General features: G+C 38.7%; 1 protein-coding gene across 2 annotated transcripts in view; it reads left to right on the plus strand.

Moving 5' to 3' along the window:
* The first annotated feature begins 411 nt into the window (after positions 1-411).
* KAT7 (lysine acetyltransferase 7) overlaps positions 412-18,231 on the plus strand; it is a 29,770-nt gene continuing 11,950 nt past the window's right edge. Inside the window, exons 1-7 of one of the 2 annotated variants that reach the window (XM_079134279.1) lie at positions 414-906; positions 3,645-3,792; positions 6,969-7,145; positions 8,321-8,560; positions 11,503-11,585; positions 14,941-15,030; positions 16,585-16,683. In XM_079134279.1, coding sequence (XP_078990405.1) covers positions 892-906; positions 3,645-3,792; positions 6,969-7,145; positions 8,321-8,560; positions 11,503-11,585; positions 14,941-15,030; positions 16,585-16,683 — 852 coding nt within the window. In that variant the 5' untranslated portion in view covers positions 414-891. Of the gene's footprint in view, positions 907-3,644; positions 3,793-6,968; positions 7,146-8,320; positions 8,561-11,502; positions 11,586-14,940; positions 15,031-16,584; positions 16,684-18,231 lie in introns of both variants that reach the window. The other variant, XM_079134280.1, reaches the window with a different exon arrangement.

The raw sequence follows: 18,231 nt of genomic DNA on the forward strand, positions 1-18,231 counted from the left end.
GTCACATTCCCACTCTTGGCCACACTGTGCTCTCAAACCCAAACAGTGGGGAAAGGAGGTGGGTGCTCACCACAGAGCTAAATTGAGAATTCTTTGGAGTTTCAGCTTTTGGAGAATAGCTTTGTCTCCGCCTGCAATGTGAACGACTAACTTATTGCTGTTCGCTTAGGGCAAGGACAATGTCTCCTCTACCACACGGGAAACTTCCTCATGACAGACGCCACTCTTTCGTTCCTTTTTTTGATTCCCTATTCCCACTCTTTTGGGACACAGAAAGACTCTTAAGATTAACAGACAAGTTTCTTATGCAAAATATTCCTTCTCAACTGGACTTCAAATGATAAATGGAATCGTCTTTTAGTCCGGCAACGAAGGGGTTAAATTTCGACAACCTGATGGATTCTGGGGATTTCCTTCTCCGACTCCAGAAATTAAAACGACCGGGAAGGGAAATTTTGCCCAAGGTAAAGATGAAAACTGTTAACTTCAAATGTCAGGCTTCTGCCCCAAAGAAGAATGGCTACCCACGACCACAAAGGGTGCCACTTCCCTAACTAAAAATGGCAGGCCGAAAATTCCACTATTAATATCACTTCCTGCCCAAAACCAAAATGGCGATCACTAGCCTCACCAAAAGGAGAGAACCTCCCAGCACCCTCTCTGGCTCATAACGTCAGGTGACGCGAGCTCCAGCCGGAAGTGAAGGAAAAAGCGCTTCAGCCCGCCGCGCCTGCGCAGAAGGCTCTAGACGCTGAGAGGCAGGAGGCACTTGGGATCGTCCGCAGGATTGGGACTGCTACAGAGGCCGCCACGGAGCCCGCCGGAGCCACCGTTCCTGCTGCTGCTGCCGCCGCTGCCCGAATCGGAACCGTCGGGCCGCAGCCGCCGGCAATGCCGCGAAGGAAGGTGAGAAACGGGAAAAGAGGGATGGCGGGTTTTTAAGGACAGTCGATTGAGCAACGTGACGCAGTTGGCCACGCCTCAAAGTGGTCGGGTTCCAACTTCCCGCTCCCCGAAACCTAGCTCAGCCACCCTCTCTTCAGTCAGTACCAACAGAAAAATGTGGGCCCGACCCTGGCCTCGGCCTATGCTTGCAACTATTCCCGCCCTCTGCTTGCCCGGATCGGAGGCGTTCTTATTGTTAATTGGTCTCTGAAACGTCTCAAAGCATATTGATTGGCTGCTGACGCCGCCTATTTGGGTCCAACGGTTACCTCCCCGCGTGCGGGGGCGGTGCCTGGGCCCGGCCCCAGCGCTCTGTCACTGGCTGCGGAGAACGGTCCCTCCTCTCTGGATTGGACTAGCTTGGCAGTCTGTCCCGTGGGGGCGCGGTTGAGTAGGGCCTGGATTGGGTGACCCGAGTCCCCGCCCTTCCGGGTGGGGAAGCTCATAGTTGCGGAGGCGGGGTTTGTTGTGCCGTCCTCCTTTCCAGGTGGGGGGCACAACAAAGCCAAGCGCTGAGGTGGTGGAGAACCAGCGCCCACTCCCGAGGGATCCCGTTCAGGCCTGTAGAGTCTAAGCCATCATCTTCCCGTATTTGCTTAGTTTGGCACAAATGCTGTTCGTATAATTGAATAAAAACTTGGCAGTAATTGGAATGGTCTTACAAGGACACTTAGGAATACCCTCTTCTCTTTTTGCAACTGAGCACACAGAGACCTACTGGAGTGCGCCAAAGCTACTCATCAGACAATAGCAGAGCCAGAACTACAAAACAAATGTAGTGCTGTTCAACATATTTGCCTTGGCTGCTTGCTGGTTACTGGGGAGTAAAAAAATTCATTAAGATTTGATCTCTGGCTTAAGGGTATAAAACTGATGGGGAAAACAGATATACAAGTAACCATAGAAGGAGGTTGCAAATTCTTTACTTGGGGGAATATACACAGTGTTAGAGAAGGGAAGGGAGGCGCAATTAAGTCTACTCTGGAGTTAGGTGGGAAGTCGATTGGCAAAAACCAGAGAGAAGAGCTGAGTTCCACGGTCAAACCAGGAAGAGCTGGTCAGAAGTTAGAGATTCATATATTTGGGTAATTGAAGGGTAATTGAACTAGGTGACCTTTAAGATTTCCTTTCATCCAAGTGATTTTCTGTGACTGTTTCTGGGGCCTTTGTTGATATCTGTGCGAATTACCCATGAAATATTTGGAAAGCTGGGTGGGTGGTATTCTGCTCCTTTCTGCAGAAATCTTTCTCTTCCCAAAGGCTTACCAGGTTAAATGTTCACACATTTAATGTCTCCTAAAATGACCTAAGTTGGTAGATGGTGTTTATGCAGGAATACTGTCAATGCCTTGGAATAAGTCCGCAGTCTCTGCAATTCCCAAATGCAAGGAGCTCTCTAAAATGTATTTTTTTTTTTAGTAACTAGTGTGGTGGCAAATCTGTCCTAAAACTATCGTGAGGCTTCATGGTTTTTGTGTATCCCCGTTAGCATGACTATATATTTTGTTGCAGAAATGCTAATGTGTTTGATTATGGGTTTTTTCCAAGGTATATATAAAGTATTTATTTTCTAAATATGTGAAAAATTATGAACTCCAAATTCTTGGCCCTAATTCTTGGCTTATTCTTTGAATAGAGAATTAGGACTTGGGGTGCTTCACAATGGTAGAGTGAGTGCTTAGCATACTTGAAGCTTGGTTTAATTCCCAGCACCAAAAACAAACAAACAAACAAAACCAACCCAAACACTGGGACTTACACTTTGAAGCTAGATAGTGCTTTTGGCAAATATTCTTCCCTTTCTGGTTTAGTAAAGGGGATAGGGATAGTGCTCAATTGATAAATGTAATCTTTACGCCTGATCATTCTTTAGGAGGCTAATTGACAAATAATTATTAACTGAAATGTGTATGTGTGTTTTTTTAAACCTTGTTCTGAATATCCATGAATCTTTAGCACAAGGATACCTTTTTTAGCACTTTCGTCAGTCATGTGGAGAAACTTTAAGGACACATGATGTAAGAAAGAAAAATTTTATCTCTTTATGCTTAAGTTCTATTGGGATCAGAATTATAGGTTATGATGTTTTGAAATGGTGTATGGCTTTTTAAAAATGCTAAGCCAGACACAGTGGTCCATGCCTGTAAATCCTTACTATCTGGGAGTCTGAGGCTGGAGCATCACAAGTCTTGGCAACATAGCAACATCCCATCTCAAAAAAAAAAAAAAAAAAGAAAGAAAAAAGAAAAAAAAAAGTGATATCTTATTTATAGATACTGAACAAAACTACCCTGAAAGTTAAATGGAATATAGCAACATTTTTCACAGTAGTGTGGACCCTGATTTTTGTTTGTTTGCTTTGGTATGGTTATGTCAGCCAGACCATTTCTAGTGGGTGCTTTTATTTCCAGTTTGTGATACTAATCTCCAAATGAAATTGGTTCAGAATTAGTGATAATACAGTAAGAATTAATTCTTTCTTCATTTTCTCAGCAAAGTTATCTTGTTTGTAGGTCATTTCATTTAAATGTCCTAAATAAAGGGAAGTTGGCTCTGGGCAGGGAGGAGAAATACTTGTGGAGTCCTTTCTTGGTCAGAACTTGGTGTTTCCAGCTTCATGTTTCATTTTATTTCCAGTACTTATACAAACCCACAGAGTAAATGCTTCTGTGCTAATGTCTGGATCTATGGTATTACAGAGGAATGCAGGCAGTAGTTCAGATGGAACCGAAGATTCCGATTTTTCTACAGATCTCGAGCACACAGACAGTTCAGAGAGCGATGGCACATCCCGCCGATCTGCCCGAGTCACCCGCTCCTCAGCCAGGCTAAGCCAGAGTTCTCAAGGTAAAAATCTTTGTTCTTCCAGACCACTTTTCACAGTGGACTGATTGGTATCATTTTGTTAGGCTAGTTAATGTGGAAACTGGTCTCTTGGCTTGCTGTAGATGACAGAATCTGGTAAAATGTAGGAAAAATACAGAACTATTGGACCTTTAATAGCTTCTGTTGGGCTTAGTGCCCAGAGGCAGGTATCAGGGATGTGACACAAGTTTGCTTTGAGTTTTTTTTTTTTTTTGGACTGTGGTGTTAATAAAGTGGGAATATTATCTCTTCACTCTGTTGAAAGGGCTTAGGGGCTTAAAATAGTCTCTTGAACTTGTTGTTACATGAGGTCCAGAGCTTCTAAAAGCATGTTTAGTTCTGGAATGTAGTTAGATGCACATTTGATAGATATAACTAGTTGTACCCAAATATTGGTATTTAAATACCCAGAATTTTGCTTTGGTAGTGAAAAACAAGAATCTCAGGGTTGGAAGATAGTTCAAAGGTTTTCTTGTGCATGCATTTACCCATCTGGGTTTAGGTTTGAAATGAATGCCTGACCCCTCATGATTCTGCTCAGAGATTACCTGGAAATGAAAATAAGTTACAGTTAATACAGAAAGCTGCTGATCAATAGACGATAATACATAAAGGGAAAAAAATTTATACTATGCCTTGAGTACTTCAATAGTGTTGATTTGACTGCTGCTACATGAGTACGTTACAAAATGAGAGAAAAACATCAGTTTTTCAAGCAAGAAAGTAGGAATATTCTCTCAAGAACTGTTCCCGTTATTGTTAATTTAAAATTTCAACTTAAATATAACTATTTTCTCTTGATTTCTCAGTTTCTCCCCCCGCCCCAAGGTACTGGGGATTGAATCTAGGATGCTCCACCACTCATCTACACACCTAATTCTTTAATTTTTTTGAGGCAGGGTCTTGCTGAATTATCTAGCCTGGCCTTGAACTTTAGATCCTCCTGCCTCAGCCTATCGAGATGCTGAGATTTTAGGTGTACTTCACTGTGCCCTGATCAACCCTTTTTTTTTTTTTTTTTTAATTTACTACAGTGGGGCTCTTGATAAATGATTCTTATAATTTAGGCACTCTGGTATGTACTGGGATACTGTAATAGAAAAATCACAGTTCCTGCCCCTCAAGGAGCTTAACAGTTTATTTGAGGTCTAGATAGCTGGAATGATAATGGTAATGTACTGTGGCAGGGCTGTGAGAAAGGTTTGCCCAGACTATGGAAGTCCAAGATGTGAGGCAGCCAACTGAAATTCATTCTTCCAGAATGAATTCTCACAGAATCTAGTAGGAATTTGTAAGTTGAAAGTTGGGAAAATGTTATTCTAGGAAGAGGGAGCAGTAGATGCAAAGATAAGGGCTTATACTTTTAGAAAGTGTAATTGGCCATGCCTGAGATGCTGGAAGGTTATAAATATTCAAAACAGCGAGGAAATGCATGGGCTCTGGGTCTTTTTCTAGTTATTTTCCTTTGTGACCACAAAATTCCTCAGCTTGGACTGGGGATGTAACTAGGTGGAAGAGCTCTTGTTTAGCAAATGTGAGGTCCTGGATTTAATCCCCAGCACCAAAAAAGATCACACAGTTCCTGGATTCACAGTGCAGTCTATTTGAACCCATTCTCTCTAAAGTGAAATAATAGACTACTTTGTGAGCAGAGCCTCCTGGAGGTGTACAGACTTATAATCTTTCTTGTGCTAACTTCTCATCTGAAAGTTGTGAGAATTCCATTCTTCTCTGAGGATTTTTTTTTTGGGGGAGGGACATGGTAGTTGGGCACTTAACCACTGAGCCACGTCCCCAGCCTATTTTTTATATTTTATTTAGAGACAGGATCTCTCTTGAGTTGCTCAGGACCTCTCTTAAGTTACTGAGGCTAACTTTGAATTTGTGATCCTCCTGCCCCAGCCTCATGAACCACTGGGATTATTGGCTTGCACCACTGTGCCCAGCTCTCTGAGGATTCTTTTTTTTTTTTTTTAAATGTCAACTTACTGTATTTCAAAAATGGAAGAATAGACACAGATAGTTCAACATAATGCTCTTCTGAACTTATCATTACTTTCTCAAGGGGGAACAAAAGCTAGAACTTTGCCTAGTGCATAAATGTTACAGAGTTGATATGCTAAAAGCATGTCTTTGGGAAAATCACTTAGTCTGTGGAAGTGTTTCCTCATTATCTCTGAGGATTCTTTACAATTTATACATTATTGTAGGATTTAGTTTGTTGTTTAAAATATGATTTAAGTTCAGCTTTGAATTTCTTTTTATTTCCCATAAGTGTCATCAGTTTAGAGATGTAAAAGGGCTGCTAAATAGGTTTTGCCATCCAAAAGAATTCAAGAAGTTATCTGTCTTACCTTTAGGATCTGGTATCATTTTGCATGAGAGACTGAGAGTAAACAGGTGTGATGATGCATGCCTGTGATTCCAGTGACTCAAGAGATGGAGGCGGGAGGATCACAGATTCGAGGCTGGCCTCAACAACTTGGCAAGACCCCATCTTGAAATAAAAAATATTAAAAGGACTGTGGACTATGGATGGAGCTCAGTGGAAAAGTACCCTGGGATCAATCCCTTGTACTTAAAAAAAAAAAAAAAAAAGAAAGTCTGAGGATAATCAGAAAGGAAAAAATAAGCCCCTAATGAAGGGGAAAATATTTGTATATTGCTATACGTAGTAGTAGAATATTTATTTTATGGTGGATTAGAGTATGGAAGGAAAGAGAGGAGGAAACCAATATATATAAAGCACTTTCTTCAAACCACGCACCATGTTAAGTGCTTTCTATGCAGTTTTCTCATTTATTCCTTACCACATGTTATGAGGAATGTGTTACCAGTATTTTCCTTTTTTATGGGTCAGGAGACAGACTTGGAGGGTTAACTTGACCAAAATGCCATAGCTAGTTGCTATGGTAGGGTAGAATTGAATCAAGTTCAGTCTTAATTCCAGAACCTAAGCAATTAATATTATACTACATTGTATGTCTATACCTGAGCTAAACTGTTTTGCTTATATATTTTTTAATAAAATGGGTATTTTAAAGATTTGTTGAATTTTGTGAAGTAGGAAGAAGAGAACTATAATAAATCACATGGATAGAAAATAAAATTATTTCCTTCTTTTTTTTAATTTTATGGTCTTTTAAAATTGGGATCAGATTCCAGCCCTGTTCGAAATTTGCAGTCTTTTGGCACCGAGGAGCCTGCCTATTCTACCAGAAGAGTGACCCGTAGTCAGCAGCAGCCCACCCCAGTGACTCCAAAAAAGTACCCGCTTCGGCAGACTCGTTCATCTGGCTCAGAAACTGAACAAGTGGTTGATTTTTCAGATAGAGGTGAGTGGGTATGATGTCACTTATACACATTACAGAGACTATGGGCAGTTTGCTTTTAAAGAGGGCTTGGAGCATTGTAGGTAGATACCTAATACTGAAAAAAATTCAGCCAAGTAAACTCTGCTTGACTCTTTTGTGTTGCTGAGAACAGTTTGATAACCTTGAGTCTCATTGGTGCAGAGTAACTGGAGTACATATTAGAACCTGTAATAGGAACAAGGGAGTAGGGCCTTCTCAACCATAGATGAAGACCTGACACAGATTTTCCTGTAATCATGCTTGCCATTGTGTTTATCTCTGAATTTCTGAGTAGTAGTGACCTTTATATGACTCTTGAGGTTATGATTTACCAGCCCAAAGGCCTGAGAGCAGAGCTTGGAAGATGCTGAACTGCTTCTAACTTACCAACATGGTTGGTTGGTTAATTTGCACAGTGTTTAAATTTTAAAAAAATCTGTTGCCAGTATTTGGAAATATAAAGATGTCATATAAAAACCTGGATTAATAGTTCATTTAAGAAAATGGGAAGATCTAGGAACACTGGGTAGTCATTTACCCATAGTAATACTTGACTGGAGCTGAATGGTAGCCTTCTCCTTTTGATGGACAGTGATCTCTCTATGTGATCTTGCCTTGCCCCTGTTAGCACTTAATTTCCACTCCTTGATTTTGAGTCTGGAATTTCAAAATTAGATTGCTTGACTATCAGTAAGCTAACTCAAGAGTCGAAGTCTCTTCACACACATACCATGCTGTTCAGTGTCATTCAGAAAGAGAATAATTTCCATTTTTCTTCTGTAAGAAAAGTGAGATGGTTATTTAAAAAATTATTTCCATCCAGGTGTGTTTTTGTACTCCAGGCCTTGTGCATGCAAGTCAAGCACTCTACCAATTAATTGAGCTATATCTCCAGTCCTCCAATCCAGTTTTGATTACTCAAGACTATGAACTGAGGAGAAACATAAGAGAAGTGAAATATATTAGGTAAAGCCCAAGTTTAGTTTTAATCAGAATTTAAAGTTGCGCAAAAGGAATTATGTCAGTGTCTTATAGCAAGTAAGTAAGAGTTATTGGTAAAGTCATAGAGAACTGAGAAGCTCTTAAATTCTTCTGAGTAGTAAACCTCTAGATGAAAGAATACCATTCATAAGTTCTACCAATTGCTTTTGCTCTAGAAACTAAAAATACAGCTGATCATGATGAGTCACCACCTCGAACTCCAACTGGAAATGCACCTTCTTCTGAGTCTGACATAGACATCTCCAGCCCCAACGTGTCTCATGATGAGAGCATTGCCAAGGACATGTCCCTGAAGGACTCGGGCAGCGATCTCTCTCATCGACCTAAACGCCGCCGCTTCCATGAAAGCTATAATTTCAATATGAAGTGTCCTACACCAGGCTGTAACTCTCTAGGTTGGTGTGCCCCAGCTTCACTACTTCTTCATTCTTTGGTTCTGTCTCTCTGAGGAATTAGGATCAGCCAGAAATGTTTTGTGTTCTGTTGTGATCTAGCTTCTTAGACTTTTCAGTGATTAAAAGTGAGTGAAAGTGAGTTGCTCACTCCAATGAAAGCATTTCTGCTTCTTAGCCTGTTGCCCATAACAGTAGATCTAGTGCAAGGAAATTGACTATGATGAACCACTCACTTTATCAAGAGCTCTTCCCAGTGAAAAGTTCCCTTCTTTCTCAGCAAAAATAAAACAAAATGATGACCAGTTACCTCCAATTATCTCATTATGTGGCACATAGTTCACACTAAGGAGGACGAATAGAGCATAAACTAGTGGAGAATAGTAGTTGCATAGCCATAGTTGTTAAGGAAATGAGAAAAACAGATTTCTTATCAAAATACATGTGAGACCCTGACCTTTTGTGACTTCAGTAGTTTTAATCTTGTGGCTTGTATACTTAATAAGTGTAAACATGACAAAGTATTTCTTCTCAGATAAATATCTCATTTTTTATTAAGACTTAATTCTTAGTAACTTTAGGTATTCTTATAGTGACTTGAAGCTTATTTGTGCTGCTTAGGTGAGCTGAGGTGCAAATATTGTGGTTAAGCCTTTGTATAAAGTTGGAACACACCACTTAGGAGATAAGGTGTCTTTCATTACAAATTTTTTGACTTCTAGTGCGTATAACAGTTATGTTCATACTGTAGTAGAGTCTAGGTATAGCTACCTAGTACAGTAGCATTAGGTCTAAAAAGAAGTACATACCTTAGTTAAAAAGTGTGCTTGCCTAATATTTACATGGCCCTGGGTTTAGTCCCAGATAGGGGGGAAAAATCTGAAGAATACTATATTGTTAAAAGAAGCTAATGATCATATGCACTGTTGAAAAAAAATGATGCCAGTAGTATTTTTTGTTGTAGAGTTGCCACAAGCCTTAATTTTTTTTTAAAAGGCAGTATCTGCAAAGCACAATAAAAAGCGGTAATGCCTATATCTGAAAGCACACTTGCATAGCAGTGATAATACATTTTATAGATGATGTTTGACCACGAAAGTTTTTTTGAGTCCAAGAAATAGTCATGAGTTGCTTAATGGCAGGGATGCATTCGAAAAGAGTATACTTACACAAACCTAGATGATGTAGCCTGTTATACTTCTAGACTATATTGGGGTGTGTGTGTGTATAAAACAGCCTATTGCTTCTGGGGTACGGATGAACAAAACAAGAGATTAAATCAAACACAAGAAAAAATGGTGCTGTTGAGAGATGTGATAGAATCAAGGTGTGTGAGACTGTTGCCAGCGTCACATGGCACACTGTTTTACAGAAAAAAAATTTTCCCCTCCAGTATTGGGCATTGAACCCAGGGGCACTAGACCACTGAGCTGTATTCCCAGTGCTTTCTTATTTTTAATTTGAGACAGTCTTGCTGCATTGCTGAGGCTGACCTTGAAGCTTTGAACTTGCTGTTTTCCTGTCTCAGTCTCCTGTGTAGCTGGTATTACTGGCATGTACCACCACATGGGGCTACAATAACCATTTTTAAATAAGTAGAATAACTACACTCTTAATATGAAAGGCATATTATAGTAAATTCATAAACCAATAACAGTTATCATTTTTAAGTATTATGTATTCTACATAATTTTATTGGCTATACTTTTTCTGTGATTGACAATGCAGTAAATTTGTTTGCATCAGCATTAGAAACACATGAGTAATGGGTCTTACTACCATGTGACAATAGCTACGATGTCTCTAGGTGATAGGAATTTTTCAGCTATATTTTAATATTATGGGATTACTATCATATATATGGTCCATTGTTGACTGAAAAATTGTTTCACAGTGAGTGACCTAAATTAATAATTTAGTCCTAAGGATCTGGCAACCTAATGTCATAGAATACCACCTCACCATTCTTGAACTATTTTTGCCCTTTAAAGTGTACTCTATAAATCATGTTGTATAATTTTTAGAATAGCAGCATCTTTTTTACTGAAAATTAAATTTCTTTTTTTCCATGAAAGAAAGGTGAAGATTTTTATAGACTTAAAATTCAGCATAAGCAACTTCTCTTTTTACTTCATTAGCATTGTTTCAGTTCTTTCAATCTCTGGTTTTTATAAGCCTCTTATTAAAAAGATGTATAACAAAAAAATAATGTTCAATTTCTCCTGTGTTTTCACAAAACCACATGAAAAATAGAAGAATGAAGAGAGTCACTCTTTTAGATAAAACAAGTTTTCTGTGTTACTTTTCCTAATGTTAAAGCCCATAAAGAAGGCCTTGTACTGCTTATTTCAAGATTTAATTATAGAAGCTTAAATCTTCAAACAAAACCAGTCATTCCTCCAAATAGTAGTATATTTAATCCTATTCAAAATTATCAAAATATGTTTACTTGTATGTCAGAAAAGGGTATTTTCTTTATTTTTAAGTTTCTTTTGATTATTGAAGGGAGTTAAATTCAGATTGGATAGCATTGCATTGTAGAAAGACTAGTACACTTATTCATTTATATGACTTCATTAATTTAACATTAGTTAAATTCCACCAAAGGAAAGTGTTCTTGTTTCTAATTTTGTGTCTTATTATAAATGTATGACTTTATGACATTTTGGGATTTGATAATATTTGTTTCATCAGAACAAAAGGAGCTGCAGTTTATATTGAACATAACAAGTATGTTCAAATATTGACAGATCCATCCTGTGGAATAAAAAAGTTTATGGTGGGTGTACATGGTCCCAACATCACTTACCTTTGGTGCATTCCATCTGAGTGACATATATTTGATAAAAGTGACATAGCAAGAAAACAGATTTGTTTTAGAGAAAAGTCTCACTTTCTAAACTTAAATCTTCTTTCTGGAGATAAAGTTTTCCATCCTTTAACAGGGCATCTTACAGGAAAACATGAGAGACATTTCTCCATCTCAGGATGCCCGCTCTATCATAACCTCTCAGCCGATGAATGCAAGGTAATTGTATTCTCATTTATTCAGCATATACTTATTGAGTGCTTACTGTTTGTGTGGCACTTTGCTAACCCCTGGGGATACAGCTGTGAACATGATGACATGATGAGCAAGATCCTTGTTCTTGCATTCTAGTGGAGGAAACAGTAAAAACAATTGTTTTTTTTTTTTTTTTAAACTATGCAGGGTATGGTTGCACATGCCTGTAATCCCAGAGACTTGAGAGGTTGAGGCAAAAGGATTCCAAGTTTGAGGCCAGCCTCAGCAACTTAGTGGGACTCTGTCTTTTTTTAAAGAAATCCAAAACCTGGGGATGTAACCAGGGGTAAAATTCCCCTGTGTTCTATCCCCAGTACCACAAAATGAAATAAATACCACTTAAACAGAAAAAAGAATTTGAATATGTAATGGGTGCTTTGGAAGTAATTAACAAGGAGATTACCTATAGGATATTAATAGTGTGTGTGGATATTTTCCATTGTGAACTGACTTCAAAGACTGTTAGGTGCTTGCCTTGTATGATGCACAAGGCCCTGGGTTCAATCCCCAGCGCAAAAAAAAAAAAAAAAGACTGTTAGGGACATGCCTCTTCTTTTATGGCATAATTTGCATAGATTTTTGATCTCAGTATTTATGCATGAAATTCTTTTGGTTCCAACATTGTCTTGCTTTTAAAGTTTTTTTCATAATTCTTTTTCTTTGTTTATTTCTGCAGAATACTTTTTGTTACTCTCAGTCATGCCTGCTTTTGGCTAATTCTTCTTTTAAATTTTTGAAAAATAATAGCTCCTAAATAACCCTTGAGATTTTGAGAAAACATTTGAAAGTAGAGTCTCAGGTCCTACTCTGTATGTTCCTGCATGCGTTTCTGCTGCCATGGATAGAATTAATTATGGAGAAGCAAGAATTGGAAATGTTAGTTAAATAGATTGCTCGAATATAATTTGGACAAGTTTTACAAACTAAATACTTGATTAAATTGAAGTATTAGTGTTTTTTCTTATTTGCTGTTGAGGCCTGGACCACAGGTTTATGCTTATTTGACCAGGTTTCATTTTTGAGAAAAATTAGATTTCCAAACCAACATTAGTTCTCCTTGATTCAGGAACTTGTTTTCTTATTTACCAGTAGGCCACAAGGGCAAAAGTTTGTGTTGTTAGTCGTTCAGCAAAGTAGTATATTTCTGATGTTTGTATGAATTTTAAGATCAAGAACCCTGCTTGTATTTTCCTTCATTTCAAATCTTTTTGTAAGCAAGACCGCTTCTTCCCTGTGTAGATTCTTCCTGCTGTCATCCCATTCTCTTGGGCTGACACATCTTGGGCTGAATAGCTTTTCCAGCTTCTGATTCAGAAACTGAGGAGACATGGGACTTCTTGCTCTGAAAACAACGAAGCTCTGTGTTATGTGAATTGTCTACTGCTTGCCTTTAAATATAATGATCTGATAATGCGATTGGTTTTCCATCAAAATCTTCCTGAACTATAACTTTAAAAAAGGTTGGCTCGTAGCAGTATCTACACATTACCTTGAGCAACTTATTTGAGAAAAAGAAAAAATTCATCCTGAGGAATAAAATTCTGAAAAAAGGAAAACGTTTCTGTTCTGAATTTTTCCTCTTTGTTTCCTCTTCTTTACAAGGAAAGGAGGCTTAGCATAATCCATCTTTACTACTAGACCGTGTTGCTTAGAAGATCAGGGGAATTTCTGAAAGAAAATCTTTATTGTACTTGGAATCCCAAGTGGAAAGGTTAAACTGGTTCTTCAATTTACAAGAAACTATAGAGGATTTTTTTTTTTCCTTCCTTCAGCACTGGCCTTGTGAATGTTAGGCAAGCGCTCTACCACAGATCTACACACAAGCCCAGCAAAAACTCTATAGAGTTTTAAAATTACCTGCTTATACATCATTATTCTGTAGTTTCTCAGTAAACCTTTGTAGTCAGCAATATTACCATTTTTATTTAGTCATATTTCTGTGGCTGAATGTGGTAAACACTGTTACAGACATCCTAGGATTCAGTGAATAAGATGAAAGGTTGTATTTGGGGAGCTTACACTGTCCTGGGAGGAGGCAACACAAACCTGTAAATTGATAAGTAAATAAAAAGTATTTACTTATGTAGAGATAAGTACTATGAGGAACAAGGACTAAAGAGAGTGACTTTTGGGGGTGAGGGTAGGGGTAATGCACTGCTTTTGCAAGGCGAGAGCATCAAGGAAGACATTCCCGAGAAGTTGGCATTTGATCTGGCATATGGATGATGTCAGAGACAGTTGTGTAAAGTTCTAGGAGAAAAGATAGCTAAGTAGAAAGAGTAACAAGCAAAGACCAAAAGGTGAGGGTAAACTGTCGATTTTGAGGAATTGAAAATAGGCAGTGTGGCTGGACCATTATGGGAAATGAGAAGGCAGGATTCACATCTTGAAGGCCTCATAGGTCTTGACACAAAGGAGTATGTTTTTATTCTGATGGCAGCAGGAAGCATTTGAAGGGCCTGAGCAGGCATTTGATCCAATTTCATGAACATTTTGTTTAAATGATAACTTGCTAGCATGTGGAGAGTAGACTGTTAGGGGAGAGTTGACATGGGATAGAGCAATTGGAAAATGGCTCAGAAGTTCTGACATTAACCGTACTGGATGCGCCTACTAGCTTGGCATCAGTGGAGAATCAAGCATAGGTTGGATTCAGGTTGTATTTTGGAGAGGATCAAGCTACTAGATTCACTGTTGGAATCAATGTGAGTTGTGAGAAAGAAGAATCAAAGACATCAGCTTTTGGCCTGATGAACTATTGAGATGGTGTTGCCATTTATTGGGAACAGTTGGGGATGGGTGGATCAGATTTGTGAGGAATACGAGTTCTGTTTTGACCTTGCTAAGTTTTAATGGTGAAATTGAAATAGGCAGTAGGAAATAAGGTCTCAGTTCCCAAATGATGAAGCTCAAACTATTGAGAGCTGATATAATTTGTTGGCGATCACCTGACTACAGAGTTCGGTTTTCTTGTAGACTTGAACTCAGGTTTTCTTTGTCCTTCACTCTCTTGCACTTCTCACAGTTTCTTATCTGTGGTACAGTGGAAAGAGTCCAGGCTCTGAGTCATCAGACTTAATTAAAATCTTAGTTTTATCATCATTTAGCTGTGATCATTTCACTTCTCTGGTTCTTAGTTAATGGCTGAGAAAGCAAAATATGAAGCTTGCCTTATCTCTTTCTTACGGAGATTGTGATAATCAGTGTACTTTTACTTTCAAAGTACAACAGATTCAAGGGATTATTATTGTATTTTTATACTCTAAGTAAACGTAGTCTTAGAATCAGGTGGATTTATTTACATTGTTGATGGTTGCAGGTGAGAGCACAGAGCCGGGATAAGCAGATAGAAGAAAGGATGCTGTCCCACAGGCAAGATGACAACAACAGGCATGCAACCAGGCACCAGGTACGGGCCTTGTGAAAGCTCTGGCTGTTCACAGCTTGAGATCCGTGTCTTGGATCTCCTTTGCCCCATAACTGTCTTTATAGTTATATCCATGCCTCTTGTTTCCCATGATGTGTCTAAATAACTGCTCTTTCAAGTATTAAACTGAGAATCGTGTTTCTTTTTCAAATAGTACATTTTCATCAAGCAAAACTTCTGCCTCATAAGTGGAGTAATCAAGCTCTTTATAATAATACTAGCAATAATATTAAAAGGTATTCTGATTATTTGAAAGATTATCTTTGCTGTTCCAGTTCCTCATTTCCTTTTTTTTAACCCATTGTAGTTTTCCTTCAACCCCCCTCCACTTTGCTAGCACATTTGCAAGGTCCCCATCGACTTTTCCTCAGCATTTGACACTTGTTGACCAAGTCATTTTCCTCTTACTATGATTTCCAGGAAGCATCTTGGCTTTGTCCTAGTTCTCCTGCCTCTGTGAACATTCAAGCCACATTGATTACACTAAATACCTCGTTCCTTCCTAAATGACTTTGATCTTTACTCTTGCTGGTTTCCTTCTTGAAACTCTACCTGTACCAAGAAGAAGAAATATTTTCCTTGAAGGCTTTGCACAGCTCTCAGCTGTTGTAGAAATTCATTCCAAATCCTCTCCCACCAGTAGTGAATCTCTTCCTTTTGTATTTCCATGTAGTGTTCTCAAAATGTCAGCCTTTGTCACACATTATACATAGCTCATCATCCAGGTTTCCGTTTTTGCAGTTACATAATAGGCGGATAGCAAGGGAGGCATGTTGGTGAGGAAGAAATTGGCTTTGCCACATAGATCTGAATCTGAATACTGTGATTGTGTAATTGTGTTTTCCTGGGCAGATCAGCCAACCTTCCTAAACTTTATTTCCTTTTAACAAGGCTCACCTGTCAGGGTAGGAGCTAAATTATGTATATGAAAGTACCTATCCCCAGTGCTTGGCAGGTAAAAGCCCTCATGTGGTAGCTGAACTTTTTTTCATCATCTGTCTTAGGTTCTAGTCTTACTCAGTTTTTGTTTTTATTCATTTTTACATTACTTTCGATCAGCCTCTCGAGCACAAGGCCCTGAGTTCGATCCTCAGTACCAAAAAGAAAAAACTGTAAGCAGCTGCAGAGGTGTACTCAGTGGTACATGTTTAGCATGTACAAGGCCCTGGGTTTCAATTCCTAGCACCAAAATGAAAACCAAGACAAAACAGTAAACATTCAATGAACGCTTATTGAGTTGAAATGATCTTTATTTTATTTGTTACTTTGATGGAAATTTCCATTCTTAATTTGTATTAATATTAAAATAAATTTGCATCTCTGAACCCATATTTAACTGGCAGTAAAGGTAGTGACTTGGGTAATGAGGAAACCTAATATAGAATTACAAAATTGTCCTATTATTTAGTGTGGCCATAATTGTTTCTAGCAGTTCTTTTGTTACTATTATTATTTTTTTTACATGGTGCTTTTGAAACTTTACTTCCTGATTAATTTTCTAGCTAGCTTCTTAATTTTCTCCTTTTTCCCTTTTAGGCACCAACAGAAAGGCAGCTGCGATACAAGGAAAAGGTGGCTGAACTCAGGAAGAAAAGAAATTCTGGACTGAGCAAAGAACAGAAAGAGAAATACATGGTAAGGAAAAGTTTAGTGCTTAATTCTCATGAACTCCTGCTACGGCAGTTGATTTCCTTTTGCTTTCTAAGCTTCTGTCTGTTAGATTTGCTGTTTGCTATTCTCTGCAATTTAACATCCAGTGAAGGCTGAGTGAATGCCAAAGTGACTCTTCTCTGGCACTCAAAGCTTACTGTAGTCCCTCAAACATCTGGGCTGTTGATGGATGGCGGGTTGTGGGGTAAAGTTGTAGCTGAACACCTGACATACCAGATTGTTGGGATTTGTAGACTAGGGAGAACTTTAATAGTATGATGTATGGTACTAGATTTTATGCCCTACTCTGTCCTGTTCAGAGTTTGTGTCTGCAAGTTGAACAGAGGTGTAATAATGCCATTTTTTGAGTGGTTATGATAATCCCTGATCTTGCAGCAACCCTATATGAATGGTTTCACTATTTTATGTACAGGAAAACGGAGGCTTAGAAGATGTAAACTGGCCCCAAATCATAAGCTTCAGGTAGAAAGAGCATCTAATGTAAAAAAGTTCCTGAAATTTTTAACTTTACAAACGTATATTTTTCATTATTTTGGCATAGTTTATTTGAACCTAGCCTTCCTGATTAAAATTGCTGTATAGGATTTTTTTTTACAATTTTTTTTTTTTTTAAATGTTCATGAAACTAGAAGTAGTTAATACTTAGAACCTAAATCTTAGGTGACATAGTTCAAGTATCAGAAAGGTGTACAGTAGATGAAACCAAATTAACCAGGTGTATTTATGTGTTGGGGTGGATCCCAGGGCCACAGGGCCTTGTTTGTGCTAGGCAAGCACTCTGCTATTGAGCTACAGCCCCAGCTCCCAGAAGAAATTTTTAAGGGGGTAAAGGTACAGGTGAATGGTTTCTTCAAATGCTAATGTATGTGGGAAACCTGGAAAGCTCTTCCTGGGATGAGCCATCCACTTAATTTAACTATCTTTGTCTCCTCTGGGGGGAGAGGTGGAGTCTAAAGCAGAGAGGGAAGGGCTAGAATCAGAGATTTAAAAGAGAAGTTTCCATTGTCTGGTTTCTCTCCAGAGAATGGGTACTTGTAGCAAGAGCCATGGTAAGATTTGAAAGTTATCTAGAACTGAATTGTTTGGGTGCTTTTAGATTTTTCTTTTAATCTTGCTTAATTTTAGTAAGACTTTTTAAAGAGGCCCACCTGTTTTTCCCTTGCATTTGCAATTGTCGCAGCAATTCAAGTCAAAGAATTTACAAAGGACTGCTTATTAGCCTGACCACCCTCTCTACCTGCAGATTTTCTTTTCAGTTAAAACACTTAGGCTTGGAGAATCTGTTTTGTTTGTTTTAAGTCAGGGAAAAATCTAGATCTCAGGACTCTAGGATTTGTAGTGCCTTTGGGTTTGTTGTACTTCATATGTTGCACTGTGCTGCAACATATGGAGGCACAGAGTTCTGATCATGGAGTTGCTCATGTCGAAATAGCACTCTGTCCTGGAGCTGTAGAAGCGTCTCCAGATTGGGTAGTAGGTGTCCTTTGGTAGTACCTTACTAAAGAGTCTGTG

The sequence above is a fragment of the Sciurus vulgaris genome (assembly GCF_902686455.1).
Source record: "Sciurus vulgaris genome assembly, chromosome: 3".
NCBI classification, from domain to species: domain Eukaryota; kingdom Metazoa; phylum Chordata; class Mammalia; order Rodentia; family Sciuridae; genus Sciurus; species Sciurus vulgaris.